This window comes from Oncorhynchus nerka, linkage group LG26 (assembly GCF_034236695.1).
Source record: "Oncorhynchus nerka isolate Pitt River linkage group LG26, Oner_Uvic_2.0, whole genome shotgun sequence".
NCBI lineage: Eukaryota > Metazoa > Chordata > Actinopteri > Salmoniformes > Salmonidae > Oncorhynchus > Oncorhynchus nerka.
This window is the reverse complement of record NC_088421.1, coordinates 22,880,815-22,898,821: the sequence shown is the minus strand read 5'-3', so window position 1 is coordinate 22,898,821 and position 18,007 is coordinate 22,880,815. Positions and strand designations below refer to the sequence as shown.

At 44.4% G+C, this 18,007-nt stretch overlaps 1 protein-coding gene across 1 annotated transcript in view; it reads left to right on the top strand.

The window, feature by feature from the left end:
• LOC115122272 (leucine-rich repeat-containing protein 4B-like) overlaps positions 1–16,836 on the top strand; it is a 48,671-nt gene extending 31,835 nt beyond the window's left edge. Inside the window, exons 3-4 of the mRNA XM_065010268.1 lie at positions 9,884–10,390; positions 12,090–16,836. Of these exons, the coding sequence (XP_064866340.1) occupies positions 10,145–10,390; positions 12,090–14,039 (2,196 nt within the window). The 5' untranslated portion in view covers positions 9,884–10,144 and the 3' untranslated portion in view covers positions 14,040–16,836. The remainder of the gene's footprint in view (positions 1–9,883; positions 10,391–12,089) is intronic.
• Positions 16,837–18,007: the final 1,171 nt, after the last annotated feature.

The following is an 18,007-nucleotide window of genomic DNA, read 5'->3' as shown; positions in this document are numbered from 1 at the left end:
CTGGTCTAGAACTGTGACTGTCCCAGTACCCTACTGGTTCTGGTCTAGAGCTGTGAGTGACTGTCCCAGTACCCTACTGGTTCTGGTCTAGAGCTGTGTGTGACGGTCCCAGTACCCTACTGGTTCTGGTCTAGAGCTGTGAGTGTCCCAGTACCCTACTGGTTCTGGTCTAGAGTTGTGACTGTCGCAGTACCTTACTGGTTTTGGTCTAGAGCTGTGACGGTCCCAGTATCCTACTGGTTCTGGTCTAGAACTGTGAGTGTCCCAGTACCCTACTGGTTCTGGTCTAGAGCTGTGACTGTCCCAGTACCCTACTGGTTCTGATCTAGAGCTGTGACTGTCCCGGTATCCTACTGGTTCTGGTCTAGAACTGTGTGTGACGGTCCCAGTACCCTACTGGTTCTGGTCTAGAGCTGTGACGGTCCCAGTATCCTACTGGTTCTGGTCTAGAACTGTGAGTGTCCCAGTGTCCTACTGGTTCTGGTCTAGAGCTGTGACTGTCCCGGTACCCTACTGCTTCTGGTCTCAAGCTGTGACTGTCCGAGTACCCTACTGGTTTAGGTCTAGATCTTTGATGGTCCCAGTATCCTACTGGATCTGGTCTAGAGCTGTGAGTGTCCCAGTATCCTACTGGTTCTGGTCTAGAGCCGTGACTGTCCCAGTACCCTACTGGTTCTGGTCTAGAGCTGTGACTGTCCCAGTACCCTACTGGTTCTGATCTAGAGCTGTGACGGTCCCGGTATCCTACTGGTTCTGGTCTAGAACTGTGACTGTCCCGGTACCCTACTGGTTCTGGTCTAGAACTGTGACTGTCCCAGTACCCTACTGGTTCTGGTCTAGATCTGTGATGGTCCCAGTATCCTACTGGATCTGGTCTAGAGTTGTGACTGTCCTAGTAGCCTACTGGTTCTGGTCTAGAGCTGTGTGTGACGGTCCCAGTACCCTACTGGTTTTGGTCTAGAGCTGTGACTTACCCAGTACCCTACTGGTTCTGGTCTAGAGCTGTGAGTGACTCTCCCAGTACCCTACTGGTTCTGGTCTAGAGCTGTGTGTGACGGTCCCAGTACCCTACTGGTTCTGGTCTAGAGCTGTGAGTGTCCCAGTATCCTCTGGTTCTTGTCTAGAGCTGTGACTGTCCCAGTATCCTACTGGTTCTGGTCTAGAACTGTGACTGTCCCTGTATCCTACTGGTTCTGGTCTAGAACTGTGACTGTCCCAGTACCCTACTGGTTTTGGTCTAGAGCTGTGCGTGACAGTCCCAGTACCCTCCTGGTTCTGGTCTAGAGCTGTGACTGTCCCAGTACCCTACTGGTTGTGGTCTAGAGCTGTAACTGTCCCAGTACCCTACTGGTTCTGATCTAGAGCTGTGACTGACGGGTCCAGTACACAGTATCTGGTTCTAGAGCTGTGACGGTCCCAGCAGCAGCAGGTCAGGACCGGACCTGTGTCCTGTTCACTTCTATCACACAGAGATGGTGCTGGATATGATTTATCACTGTGTCCTGTTCACTTCTATCACACAGAGATGGTGCTGGATATGATTTATCACGGTGTCCTGTTCACTTCTATCACACAGAGATGGTGCTGGATATGATTTATCACTGTGTCCTGTTCACTTCTATCACACAGAGATGGTGCTGGATATGATTTATCACGGTGTCCTGTTCACTTCTATCACACAGAGATGGTGCTGGATATGATTTATCACGGTGTCCTGTTCACTTCTATCACACAGAGATGGTGCTGGATATGATTTATCACAGTGTCCTGTTCACTTCTATCACACAGAGATGGTGCTGGATATGATTTATCACGGTGTCCTGTTCACTTCTATCACACAGAGATGGTGCTGGATATGATTTATCACAGTGTCCTGTTCACTTCTATCACACAGAGATGGTGCTGGATATGATTTATCACTGTGTCCTGTTCACTTCTATCACACAGAGATGGTGCTGGATATGATTTATCACGGTGTCCTGTTCACTTCTATCACACAGAGATGGTGCTGGATATGATTTATCACGGTGTCCTGTTCACTTCTATCACACAGAGATGGTGCTGGATATGATTTATCACAGTGTCCTGTTCACTTCTATCACACAGAGATGGTGCTGGATATGATTTATCACGGTGTCCTGTTCACTTCTATCACACAGAGATGGTGCTGGATATGATTTATCACAGTGTCCTGTTCACTTCTATCACACAGAGATGGTGCTGGATATGATTTATCACGGTGTCCTGTTCACTTCTATCACACAGAGATGGTGCTGGATATGATTTATCACAGTGTCCTGTTCACTTCTATCACACAGAGATGGTGCTGGATATGATTTATCACGGTGTCCTGTTCACTTCTATCACACAGAGATGGTGCTGGATATGATTTATCACAGTGTCCTGTTCACTTCTATCACACAGAGATGGTGCTGGATATGATTTATCACGGTGTCCTGTTCACTTCTATCACACAGAGATGGTGCTGGATATGATTTATCACAGTGTCCTGTTCACTTCTATCACACAGAGATGGTGCTGGATATGATTTATCACTGTGTCCTGTTCACTTCTATCACACAGAGATGGTGCTGGATATGATTTATCACTGTGTCCTGTTCACTTCTATCACACAGAGATGGTGCTGAAGATATGATTTATCACTGTGTCCTGTTCACTTCTATCACACAGAGATGGTGCTGGATATGATTTATCACTGTGTCCTGTTCACTTCTATCACACAGAGATGGTGCTGGATATGATTTATCACTGTGTCCTGTTCACTTCTATCACACAGAGATGGTGCTGGATATGATTTATCACTGTGTCCTGTTCACTTCTATCACACAGAGATGGTGCTGAAGATATGATTTATCACTGTGTCCTGTTCACTTCTATCACACAGAGATGGTGCTGGATATGATTTATCACTGTGTCCTGTTCACTTCTATCACACAGAGATGGTGCTGAAGATATGATTTATCACTGTGTCCTGTTCACTTCTATCACACAGAGATGGTGCTGGATATGATTTATCACTGTGTCCTGTTCACTTCTATCACACAGAGATGGTGCTGGATATGATTTATCACTGTGTCCTGTTCACTTCTATCACACAGAGATGGTGCTGGATATGATTTATCACTGTGTCCTGTTCACTTCTATCACACAGAGATGGTGCTGGATATGATTTATCACTGTGTCCTGTTCACTTCTATCACACAGAGATGGTGCTGGATATGATTTATCACTGTGTCCTGTTCACTTCTATCACACAGAGATGGTGCTGGATATGATTTATCACTGTGTCCTGTTCACTTCTATCACACAGAGATGGTGCTGAAGATATGATTTATCACTGTGTCCTGTTCACTTCTATCACACAGAGATGGTGCTGAAGATATGATTTATCACTGTGTCCTGTTCACTTCTATCACACAGAGATGGTGCTGAAGATATGATTTATCACTGTGTCCTGTTCATTCTATCACACAGAGATTGCTGATATGATTTATCACTGTGTCCTGTTCACTTCTATCACACAGAGATGGTGCTGGATATGATTTATCACTGTGTCCTGTTCACTTCTATCACACAGAGATGGTGCTGAAGATATGATTTATCACTGTGTCCTGTTCACTTCTATCACACAGAGATGGTGCTGGATATGATTTATCACTGTGTCCTGTTCACTTCTATCACACAGAGATGGTGCTGGATATGATTTATCACTGTGTCCTGTTCACTTCTATCACACAGAGATGGTGCTGGATATGATTTATCACTGTGTCCTGTTCACTTCTATCACACAGAGATGGTGCTGAAGATATGATTTATCACTGTGTCCTGTTCACTTCTATCACACAGAGATGGTGGTGCTGGATATGATTTATCACTGTGTCCTGTTCACTTCTATCACACAGAGATGGTGCTGAAGATATGATTTATCACTGTGTCCTGTTCACTTCTATCACACAGAGATGGTGCTGAAGATATGATTTATCACTGTGTCCTGTTCACTTCTATCACACAGAGATGGTGCTGAAGATATGATTTATCACTGTGTCCTGTTCACTTCTATCACACAGAGATGGTGCTGGATATGATTTATCACTGTGTCCTGTTCACTTCTATCACACAGAGATGGTGCTGAAGATATGATTTATCACTGTGTCCTGTTCACTTCTATCACACAGAGATGGTGCTGAAGATATGATTTATCACTGTGTCCTGTTCACTTCTATCACACAGAGATGGTGCTGGATATGATTTATCACTGTGTCCTGTTCACTTCTATCACACAGAGATGGTGCTGAGATGATATGATTTATCACTGTGTCCTGTTCACTTCTATCACACAGAGATGGTGCTGAAGATATGATTTATCACTGTGTCCTGTTCACTTCTATCACACAGAGATGGTGCTGGATATGATTTATCACTGTGTCCTGTTCACTTCTATCACACAGAGATGGTGCTGAAGATATGATTTATCACTGTGTCCTGTTCACTTCTATCACACAGAGATGGTGCTGAAGATATGATTTATCACTGTGTCCTGTTCACTTCTATCACACAGAGATGGTGCTGGATATGATTTATCACTGTGTCCTGTTCACTTCTATCACACAGAGATGGTGCTGAATATGATTTATCACTGTGTCCTGTTCACTTCTATCACACAGAGATGGTGCTGGATATGATTTATCACTGTGTCCTGTTCACTTCTATCACACAGAGATGGTGCTGGATATGATTTATCACTGTGTCCTGTTCACTTCTATCACACAGAGATGGTGCTGGATATGATTTATCACTGTGTCCTGTCCTTCTATCACACAGAGATGGTGCTGAAGATATGATTTATCACTGTGTCCTGTTCATCACACAGAGATGGTGCTGAAGATATGATTTATCACTGTGTCCTGTTCACTTCTATCACACAGAGATGGTGCTGAAGATATGATTTATCACTGTGTCCTGTTCTGGACACAGAGATGGTGCTGAAGATATGATTTATCACTGTGTCCTGTTCACTTCTATCACACAGAGATGGTGCTGAAGATATGATTTATCACTGTGTCCTGTTCACTTCTATCACACAGAGATGGTGCTGAAGATATGATTTATCACTGTGTCCTGTTCACTTCTATCACACAGAGATGGTGCTGGATATGATTTATCACTGTGTCCTGTTCACTTCTATCACACAGAGATGGTGCTGAAGATATGATTTATCACTGTGTCCTGTTCACTTCTATCACACAGAGATGGTGCTGAAGATATGATTTATCACTGTGTCCTGTTCACTTCTATCACACAGAGATGGTGCTGGATATGATTTATCACTGTGTCCTGTTCACTTCTATCACACAGAGATGGTGCTGGATATGATTTATCACTGTGTCCTGTTCACTTCTATCACACAGAGATGGTGCTGAAGATATGATTTATCACTGTGTCCTGTTCACTTCTATCACACAGAGATGGTGCTGAAGATATGATTTATCACTGTGTCCTGTTCACTTCTATCACACAGAGATGGTGCTGAAGATATGATTTATCACTGTGTCCTGTTCACTTCTATCACACAGAGATGGTGCTGAAGATATGATTTATCACTGTGTCCTGTTCACTTCTATCACACAGAGATGGTGCTGAAGATATGATTTATCACTGTGTCCTGTTCACTTCTATCACACAGAGATGGTGCTGGATATGATTTATCACTGTGTCCTGTTCACTTCTATCACACAGAGATGGTGCTGGATATGATTTATCACTGTGTCCTGTTCACTTCTATCACACAGAGATGGTGCTGGATATGATTTATCACTGTGTCCTGTTCACTTCTATCACACAGAGATGGTGCTGGATATGATTTATCACTGTGTCCTGTTCACTTCTATCACACAGAGATGGTGCTGGATATGATTTATCACTGTGTCCTGTTCACTTCTATCACACAGAGATGGTGCTGGATATGATTTATCACTGTGTCCTGTTCACTTCTATCACACAGAGATGGTGCTGGATATGATTTATCACTGTGTCCTGTTCACTTCTATCACACAGAGATGGTGCTGAAGATATGATTTATCACTGTGTCCTGTTCACTTCTATCACACAGAGATGGTGCTGAAGATATGATTTATCACTGTGTCCTGTTCACTTCTATCACACAGAGATGGTGCTGAAGATATGATTTATCACTGTGTCCTGTTCACTTCTATCACACAGAGATGGTGCTGAAGATATGATTTATCACTGTGTCCTGTTCACTTCTATCACACAGAGATGGTGCTGGATATGATTTATCACTGTGTCCTGTTCACTTCTATCACACAGAGATGGTGCTGGATATGATTTATCACTGTGTCCTGTTCACTTCTATCACACAGAGATGGTGCTGGATATGATTTATCACTGTGTCCTGTTCACTTCTATCACACAGAGATGGTGCTGGATATGATTTATCACTGTGTCCTGTTCACTTCTATCACACAGAGATGGTGCTGGATATGATTTATCACTGTGTCCTGTTCACTTCTATCACACAGAGATGGTGCTGGATATGATTTATCACTGTGTCCTGTTCACTTCTATCACACAGAGATGGTGCTGGATATGATTTATCACTGTCCTGTTCACTGTTCACTGTGTCCTGTTCACTTCTATCACACAGAGATGGTGCTGAAGATATGATTTATCACTGTGTCCTGTTCACTTCTATCACACAGAGATGGTGCTGAAGATATGATTTATCACTGTGTCCTGTTCACTTCTATCACACAGAGATGGTGCTGAAGATATGATTTATCACTGTGTCCTGTTCACTTCTATCACACAGAGATGGTGCTGAAGATATGATTTATCACTGTGTCCTGTTCACTTCTATCACACAGAGATGGTGCTGAAGATATGATTTATCACTGTGTCCTGTTCACTTCTATCACACAGAGATGGTGCTGGATATGATTTATCACTGTGTCCTGTTCACTTCTATCACACAGAGATGGTGCTGGATATGATTTATCACTGTGTCCTGTTCACTTCTATCACACAGAGATGGTGCTGAAGATATGATTTATCACTGTGTCCTGTTCACTTCTATCACACAGAGATGGTGCTGGATATGATTTATCACTGTGTCCTGTTCACTTCTATCACACAGAGATGGTGCTGGATATGATTTATCACTGTGTCCTGTTCACTTCTATCACACAGAGATGGTGCTGGATATGATTTATCACTGTGTCCTTGTTTGTGTTTTAATGTCATTCCACTCTGCTTACAAATTATTGGTCAATCTCACCCCTGTTTTGCTCCCTCTTTCTTTCTCCTTCTCTCTTTCCCTACTCATCTACCGTTCAGTGAGAGAAATCTCTTCTGTACACCCATATCCATCTTTTTAAATGAATTCTTCTGTATTGTCTTTCCCCTCCATCTCTCCATTACTCTCTGTTTTATATGCATCTCTGTGTTGTTGTTCCCCTCCCTCCATCTCTGTCTACTTTATATTCATCTCTCTATTGAGTCTTTCCCCTCCCTCCCTCCCTCCCTCCCTCCCTCCCTCCCTCCCTCCCTCCCTCCCTCCCTCCCTCCCTCCCTCCCTCCCTATCTATCTATCTATCTATCTAGTCTTCTCCCCCCTCTCTCTGAGGTTATTCATATTAATGCCTCTCTCTCTCTATCTATTTTTCCCTCCTACTTTTTAGTCTTTATTTTTTCTTACTCCATCTTTTCCTCTCTCTACGGCCATTCTCTTTTTCATTCCCTCAACTATTTCTCTCTCTTCTCTGCTTCTGTCCCTCTATAGCATCCCTCTCACTCCCTCTACTCCATCCATCTATCTTTATCTCCCTCTCTTTCTCCCTCTATCCCCAATCTCTTTCTCTCTCTCTCTCTCTCTCTCGCTCTCTCTCTCTCTCTCAATTCAATTCAATTCAAGGGCTTTATTGGCATGGGAAACATGTGTTAACATTGCCAAAGCAAGTGAGGTAGACAACATACAAAGTGAATAAAGTAAATCTCTCTCTCTCTCGCTCTCGCTCTCGCTCTCTCTTGCCTTCTCTCCCTCTCTCTCCAATATCTTGTTCTTTCTCTACCCCTCTCTCTCATCTCTCTCTCTGTTTCACTATCTCTCTCTCCCACTTTGCCCAACCTCTTGTTCTTTCTTTCTCTCTCTCCCTCTCTCTTCTCTCTCTTTCGCTCTGTCACTCCCCCCCTCCTTCGCTCTCCCATTGCCTCTCTGCAACTGTTCAGTTTTCATCTATTACTGTAGTGTTGATAATTCCCTTCTCTTCCTTCAGCTGTACAGTCATCTATCAGATTAATAATCCCTCTCTCTCCCTTCAGCTGTACAGTCATCTATCAGATTAATAATTCCTCTCTCCCTTTCTCTCTCAATCTCTCCTCTTGTTTTTTTCCCTGAGCCAAGTGTGAATGCCAAGTGTGTGAAATGTATTTGAGTGTCAGAGTCCCATCATTACAGCCATCATCATTAATAATAGTGGACTGTATGCCCATATTTAAGGTTATTCAGGTCTAAATGACCTGCAGAGAGAGAGCAATTCTCCTTCGCTGGCTCCAGGAGCCTGGGTAGAGTTAACCATCTATCAGTGTTAAGGAAGACTGCACCCTTCACTACCATTCTGTGGCCCCTAGAGCATGTAATACAGAGCCAGTATGGAAATAGAATTAGTACTGTCAATCCAATACCCGTGCAATGCTAATAGAGAGAGGATTTGGGTTGAAGTCACAACTCAGTGTTTGGACACTGGGATTTAAAGACATGCTCTGGAACTTTGGCGACTACTAAGTATTTTTTAAATCTCCCGCTTTGGGCTTGATGTGTCAATGTGTAGTTCATATATGCATAATATATGAGCAGAATTACTGTCTTACCTCAATTAGCGACAAAATCCCTAGTGATATCCCTAGTTTGAAGGCTGTACTGCGCCATTTCCCTACATTTTCCCCCTTGTGGGCCAGCCCCCTAGAAATTCAAGTTCTTTTTATTTTTTAAATATTTTTTTTACCTTTATTTAACTAGGCAAGTCAGTTAAGAACAAATTCTTATTTTCAATGACGGCCTAGGAACAGTGGGTTAACTGCCTGTTCAGGGGCAGAACGACAGATTTGTACCTTGTCAGCTCGGGGCTTTGAACTTGCAACCTTCCGGTTACTAGCCCAACGCTCTAACCACTAGGCTACCCTGCCGCCCCTCTAACCAATGAGCTTCAGCCCCTCGCCATTTGAGTGACAGCTAGCAAGAGGCGCACACACAGAGAGAGAGAGAGCGCAATGACATGGTGCACATATCTACTCAAACAGTATGTGACGTAGTACGCAATTTTCGGGGACCACTTTTGGATCGTGAGCTTTACTTTCAGAACTACTGGTTAAAAAGTATACAAAAGTACCAGAGAATCTTTAAAAAATATATTATTGGTATTGTACTGTCGTCCTGAGAACTGTTGTCTTGAACGCGTGAGTGCATATACTGTAGAACCAATTCATGAATAACATAGTCATGAGTGTTAGGATTACAATATTACTTTTCATTCCAAGGGCGGACAGTAACCTGAAATGCATGATCCAGAGTTGCAATATTGTAAAGATATCTATTGTATGATGACACTGCTGTTCACTACAGTGATTTGCTGTAAAACTTGACCTTCACTAATGAGCAATGACACACACCTTTTAAGGCTTCTCAAGTTATGCACAGGATCCACAGTCCTTTCAGAATAACTCATACCTGGATATTGACTTTTCCATCAGTTCTGCTCCGTGTAAATGTTTCTAAACAATTGGAGGAGCATAATATACTGTACTATTTCTAATGTCTGTGTTCTCTCTCTCTCTCTCTCTCTCACAGTAACCCGTGGATTCTTCTCAAAGGCCCCACTCAAATCCCTAGACGACAGAAAAAAAGGAGTAACATCTGTTTATGCACATATTTCTGTTAAACCCCCCTGGAAAAAACAGAGATAGACAGAAGATAAAACACCTTTAAAAATGAAACATTAAAAGGAACAAATTGCCACTGGAGAAACTAAGCAAAGTCAACCTGGTTGAGGAATCCATCATCTTGGGATCAACATCTTCGGAGAAAGGGCAGGGTCATGTCCCAGTTGCCATGCGCATCACCACGGTGACCTGCCTTCCCTGCCCCTCTCCCCTCCTCCTCCTATTGGTCCAGCTGCTACTGCGGCTCCTCCTCTCTGGGCCAGAATTTGTAGAGGCCGCCTCCCCCTGCCCCACCCATTGCAGCTGCTCCAATCAGGCCAGTCGAGTCATCTGTACAAGACAGAGTCTGGATGGGGTGCCTGAGAGCATATCAGTCAACACACGATACCTCAACCTGCAGGAGAATTCAATAGAGGTAAATATGGACTGTGCTGAGCATTATCCACTATGTTAATTTCTTTTGTTTGACTGTGTGTGTGTCTGTGTGTTTGTGTGCGTGCATGCCCATGCATGAGTGTGTGTGTGTCTGTGTGTTTGTGTGCGTGCATGCCCATGCATGAGTGTGTGCATGTGCGTGTACTGTATGTTGGTAAGCATTATGTAAATGCCTGTTTTTATATACTTGTTTCAATGTAATTACCTGTCATTCACTTATAATTACCATGGAATAATGCCTATGTTCTACAAGTGTTCCCCAACCGTTTTGCAATTGAAATGGAGGTTATGTTAATATGTAAATCAAACAGTAACACAGCAAACAGCAAAGAAACAGGAACACATGTGTTAGCAGATTGTATGTCAGAACCCCAAGGTAGTAGTTGTGGTTTTACAGCTGCACTGGGACACTCCATTTAACCCCAGCTTCCCAATGTGAACGTCCTCAGCATGTCAGCCGTGTAATAGAATACATATTCCCGCTGTTTTCAGTTTATGTATTTAGGAACTTTGCGCTCAGAAATGTGCTGCACTCCAGAAATGTCTAGACAACTTCACAGACACGAGGTTGCTGAATATGCTAAGTCCATTTGTGAATTTGGATACAGAGTGTTTTAGGCTAATGCTCATTTAGTTTTGGCAAAGTTTGTGGCAAATCAGTAAAGTGACTGCAGAGAGAGGAAGTGGACAGCCATTCTATCCCACTCAGACAGGCAGATGATTGAACTGTACATGATGGCTACAGAATGAAATGGGAACATCAACCCTCATGGTTTGGTCTTACGAGTTACAGAGATGCAGCTTGTTAAAATATGAAATAAAGAAATAATAACACTATTCATTACACTTCCCTCTTAGCCAACGGATTCTGATTGGATTTGTTGTATCCCGAAGCCCCACTTGAAATGATTAAAAATCTAAAAATATTGTAACACCTGGAGGCATCCTAGATTCTCTGGTATATTTTTTCTCTTCTCTCCCCCAAGTACCCTGAGAGTAAAGCTTTGACAGCTCCCACTCCCCTCTTAAACACCCCCACCCTCCCTATCACCCTCCCCCTCCTGCTCCACATAAGGAGGATGCAGTGGCCTGGCTCCAGGAGCTTCTCACTGCCTCCCTCACTGAGAGCATTGCCCACAAATATCTCACACAGCCATAGATGACTTGCCTAGTTAAATAAAGGTTAAATAAAAAATAAAAATAGATTTAAAGGGATTTTAGTCCTGCTCACTAGCTGTGTGTCTGATGCCTGGCCAAATGAGCTCCGTTTGGACAGCCCAGATCCAGGGGCCCACCCAGTCCAAGTGCACCAGCAAACATCTTCTCTATGAGAAAAACAACCATGTCTGTTGTCTGTTCATTTACCAAAACGGATACACCACAATTAATCATTTCAGCCTCTGTGTTCATAATTTTTTTGAAGTGTTGTGAATTTTAATTTGGCTCATATCAGTCATTTGAAGTTTTTGTTTTCTCTCGCTGTAAGATTTGAGTTGATGCTCATGTTTATAAAACATTATGGTAATGTTCCGATAGTGTCCCTGCATTCACACCTGTGCTATTGCTTTCACACTCTACCCAGCTGTCACAGCCACTGGAGCTGCACCCTGTTTACACAGTCTAGTCACTCTTCATGTTGTGAGATATTAACATTCTCCCTCTCTCTCTCTCCCCACCAGGTTATCAAGTCAGACACCTTCAAGCACTTGAGGCACCTTGAGATCCTGCAGCTGTCTAAGAACAAAATCAGTCAGATTGAGGTGGGAGCATTCAATGGCCTGCCCAACCTCAATACGCTGGAGCTGTTCGACAACCGCCTCACCCTGGTCCCCTCACAGGCCTTCGAGTACCTCAGCAAGCTGCGGGAGCTGTGGTTACGGAACAACCCCATCGAGACGCTGCCGGGCTACGCCTTCCACCGCGTGCCCTCGCTGCGCCGGCTGGACCTGGGAGAGCTCAAGAAGCTGGACTACATCTCAGACGCCGCCTTCGTGGGCCTGGTCAACCTGCGCTACCTGAACCTGGGCATGTGTGGTCTGAAGGACATCCCCAACCTGACGGCCCTGGTGCGTCTGGAGGAGCTGGAGCTGTCTGGGAACCGTCTGGAAATCATCCGGCCTGGCTCCTTCCAGGGCCTGGTGTCTCTCCGTAAGCTGTGGCTCATGCACTCGCAAGTGAAGGTCATCGAGCGCAACGCCTTCGACGACCTGAAGAACCTGGAGGAGCTCAACCTTTCCCACAACTCCCTGCACTCGCTGCCCCATGACCTCTTCACCCCGCTGCACCAGCTGGAGCGGGTGCACCTCAACCACAACCCCTGGGTGTGCAACTGTGACGTGCTGTGGCTCAGCTGGTGGCTGAAGGAGACGGTGCCCAGTAACACTACGTGCTGCGCCCGCTGCCACGCTCCCCCTGGCCTGAAGGGCAGGTACATCGGGGAGCTGGACCAGAGCCACTTCACCTGCTACGCTCCCGTCATCGTGGAGCCACCCACCGACCTCAACGTTACCGAGGGCATGGCTGCAGAGCTGAAGTGTCGCACGGGCACCACCATGACCTCGGTCAACTGGCTCACGCCCAACGGCACCCTGATGACCCATGGCTCCTACCGGGTTCGGATCTCCGTGCTGCACGATGGTACGCTCAACTTTACCAACGTCACACTGAGGGACACGGGTCAGTACACCTGCATGGTGACCAACTCGGCTGGCAACACCACGGCAACCGCCGTGCTTAATGTCACTGCCGCCGACGTTGGCGTCAGCTACTTCACTACTGTCACCGTGGAGACGGTGGAGCCCAACGAGGGCCCGACAGTCTACGCGGGCGTCATGAACAGCCACAACGAGTCATACGTTATTACCCCGTCTGGCCACCAGTGGAGGGGGGGGCTCCCTACCACCGCCTCCTCCCTGTCAGCCTGGTCCTTGTCCTCATCCCGGGCCACCCGGCCCACCTTTACTGTGCCCATCACTGCCGAGACGGGCTATTCTGGCCTTGATGACGTGATGAAGACCACCAAGATCATCATTGGCTGCTTTGTGGCCATTACCTTCATGGCAGCCGTGATGCTGGTGGTCTTCTACAAGCTGAGGAAGCAGCACCAGCTGCACAAGCACCACGGCCCCGCCCGCGCCATCGAGATCATCAACGTAGAGGACGAGATTGGCGCAGGTGCTGGTGGACGCGGGAGCGGCATCTCAGGGGGCGGCACCGTCTCTCGGGATGGAGGCGGAGGGGGAGGAGTAGGAGGAGGGCAGAGCCTGAGGATGCATCACCCGGAGATGGTCAACCTACCCAACCTAGCCAGACAGGAGCACCTCAACCACTACTACAAGGCCCACCACTTCAACAACAACATGATGGGCCTGGGCATGGGCCTCAACAACAACAACAACCCCTCCCTCTCCCCCTGTTCCCAGAGCACCCCCAACTCCTGTGCACAGGGACCCACCTCCACCAGCGGTGGCACCCCCACGGGTGGCTTGCTGCCCTCCCCTGTGCCCCTGCCCCAGCTGGGCATCCACAGCTCTCTGAAGGGGCTCATGGGGAAAGGCCAGAACCCTCAGATCGAGCCTCTGCTCTTCAAGAGTGGCTCCAAGGAGAATGTGCAAGAGACTCAGATCTGAGAGAAAGAGAGAGAGATGAAGAGACAGAAAACAGGGAGATGGAGGGAGAGAGAGGAGTCTGATTGTACTATCCCCATGGCCATATTTGGATAGAAATTGTAGGCAGGCAGAATATGAAATATTACATAGACATTGCTTTGTATGGTTAGTGCATAGAGAGAGAGAGAGAGAGAGGAGAGATTGTTCTCACACCTCTACTGTGTCTGCTCAACACCCGTCCAAGCATTAACATCTTCTGAGACACTCCAAGACAAACACAGACACACACAGCCCGACACAGGGACAGGAACATTCTATCAGCTAACACATACACAGTGCATTATGAGATTGACAACTATGTGCCAAACTTGAGCATGTCTGTGCCAAAGTAAAAGCCCTCGCAATCTATATATCCATCCGCAGCATTCCCAGACTGAATCAGGTGACCAGGTTCAATACTCAGACACAATAAGAATCACCACGGTTATAACTAAATACAGATCACCTCGTATATTATCAGATACTATCCAAGTCACCATGTATATATAGAGGTAAGATCTGCGTCACTATGTTGAAGTAGGCGGATAAGTGTTTGGGACTGTGTCAGAGCAGTACAGGGCTGCCCAGACGCACTCTGTGGAACAGGACAGAAAGTAAACCATTGAGCAGAACACAGTTTAGTGTCGGACAACAAGCAATGTGTAGGAAGAGGAAACAACATCAACAACGGTTGTGTTTTACTTAGTGGGCTCAATCTCACTTTCTCCCCTCTTTCACACCTGACTGACTACTCTCTTTAAAGGAGAGGAAGGTATATGGAGTGAATCGTCGTAAAAAAAATAATAATAATAATAGCAAAAAGGACTACGAAAGATACAAATAAACTGTGAAAGTACATATTATATATAAATATATTTTCATTCGAAGAAATAAATTATGAAGAATCTTTACCAAGTTTCTGAGTAAATAGCCACAGCTTCTGAAGAATATATGAACTGCTGTCATAGCGGTCATCACTATGAAAACTTTGTTTGGCTAGAAACAAGATGGCCGACATTCTGTGCTGGAAAAGGACATATTGTAGTGGAGGCTGTGGATGAGCAAGAGCTAAAATTGGAAACGGGCACAGTGTTTGATTGAATTTATTTTGGCTTCAATTTTTGTAGCATCACAAAGCGTTCCCTCTCATGCCAGATAAACAGGGTCATTGGAGAAGGGGGATCTTTACTCTCCATTTAATGAGAACATATGAAATATGATTACAAAACTTCACCCTTTGATACAAACCATATGGATATTGTAATGATGATAATGATGATAATTATAATAATTCAGTAAATGCTTATCAACCGTATACTGTAGATAGCTCTTAAAAGCAGATAAGGGTTAGCATTTTCTCTGATTCAAGTGGTAATATCTAAAATTGCAATGTGATCGGTTTCAACTTCATGCATTCAGTATGTCTGTATGCAATATATCATGATATTGAGAACAAATGATTATTATAATTATCATCATTATTACTATTATTATTGTTATTATTATCATACACTGAGTGTACAAAACATTAGGAACACCTTCCTAATATTGTGTTGAACCCCATTTTGCCCTCAGAACAGCCTCAATTGGTTGGGGAATGGACTGCAAGGTGTTAAAAGCGTTCCACAGGGATGCTGGCCCATGTTGACTCCAATGCATCCCACAGTTGTCAAGTTGGCTGGATGTCCTTTGGGTGGTGGACCATTCTTGATACACACAGGAAACTGTTGAGCTTGAAAAACCCGGCAGTATTGCAGCTATTGACACACTCCAACCTGTGCGCCTGGCACCTACTACCATACCCCGTTCAAATTCACCCTCTGAATGGCACACATACTCAATCCATGCCTCAATTGTCTCGAGGCTTAAAAATCTGTCTTTAACCTGTCTCCTCCTCTTCATCTACACTGATTGAAGTGGATTTAACAGGTGACATCAATAAGGGATCATAGTCTTCACATGGTCAGCCTATGTCATGGAAAGAGCAGGTGTTCCTAATGTTTTGTACAGTCAGTGTATAGGTGGCAGAGCAGTCTAGTACATCCTCATGAAAGTTATGTTTATAATTGATTCAGTGGGGAATGATTTGATTACACATGGAACGATGATGATCCCTTCAACCACCATATTGACTCCAACAACAGGGGATGGTCTGTGTTCCACCAAACACCAACCTGCAGAAACAGGAAATACATGGTCCTCAAAATGGCTGCTCCCACATGGCATCCTCACGGCCCATGCCTCCTCAGAAACTCCTCTGTTTTGTACAACAACACCAGTCTCAGCCGATCAGGATCCCTCATTTTATTCTGTTGTATAAAAGACAGGACATGAACCTTTGACGAAGACTGCTCGTTTGCAGAGGATTATATCAGAACTCAGTGTTCTCATGTGTGAATGGAATTCATGGCAGCAGGGAGCTAAAGGAGGACAGCATTTTGAAGCGTTTGAAAGGTAAGAGAAACCTATTCAATGAAAGAGACAGAAAGCCTAGATGAATCATGTGGTGATGGGTGATTTTTTTTTTTTAAGGAAAAGGACAAATAAATGAAAAATATAGAAACGTATAGATCTCTTTAAAAAAAAAAGCTATTATAAGTGTTTTTTCATTTTGTTTTTTTATCTAGTTTGATTATTTCCTTTTTATCTTTTTTTAAATCAAGTGTTATCTCAATTGTAATATTGTTATTGTTATTATAATTTGCTAATTACACTGGTTATAATTCTGAAAGATGTTCTGTCAGCAGAAGTCACATTGAAAAATTAAAATATCTGGCACACAAAATGGCGGTTGAACTCTGTGAAACTTGGTGGCATTAGTTTTTTTGTGTTTTAATTGAAACATCACTGTTTGTGTGTATCCCTTTGGCTAATACAGCTGTGCTTGAGATGAGACACACAGAATGTGAAATGGCCGGCGAGGGGTCTTTTCCTGCACAAGGAGGACAGGATAGATCCAAGCTTGCTCACGCTCTCTCTCACTCTGTGATTTTCAGAATGTCATAGCTATCAGTGCTCAATTTCGCTAAGTCAACACCCTGTTTCCATGACTACCTACCCTCAGAATAATGCGCCAAACAGCGTCACAGCTTGCACCTCATATGGTGCCCGATGCCCCCTGTCAATCATGTTTCTTGAAGACAACATATCCCTCTACAAGCCGGCCAGTGTTCTTCCAACAGTAGCACATCACCTTTCACAGTGTGCCCATATCCTAACACAAAGTCCCTACAGGTTCCTGCCACCAGGTTTCCCTGGCAACTGTTGCAGCTGCGACAGTCCTCATCATAGCATCTTGATTTGGGTTTCTGATGCAAATAGGAGGGAGCAGACAGTATAGAAGGCTATTAACATATCCATGGTCCTCACAATAGATATTTATATTTTTTCACGGCGCTTACGCAAGTGATTTACACATTCATGTTGCTCATGGAAATAATGAACATATTCCATTGGCTTATTCCAGTGACTTACGTCCTGTATCTATATCATCTACACACACTTTTGATTTACTAATGCAGTGATTTACATCATCTATATCACTTCTACATGTCAGTTGCATATTCCTACACCAGTGCTGAACGTATTCATGTACCTTGTACTTGTGATTAACACTCATATCCCATGTACCAGTTATTAACACTCATATCCCATGCACCAGTGATTAACACTCATATCCCATGCACCAGTTATTAACACTCATATCCCATGTACCAGTTATTAACACTCATATCCCATGCACCAGTTATTAACACTCATATCCCATGTACCAGTTATTAACACTCATATCCCATGTACCAGTGATTAACACTCATATCCCATGCACCAGTTATTAACACTCATATCCCATGCACCAGTTATTAACACTCATATCCCATGCACCAGTTATTAACACTCATATCCAATGCACCAGTGATTAACACTCATATCCCATGTACCAGTTATTAACA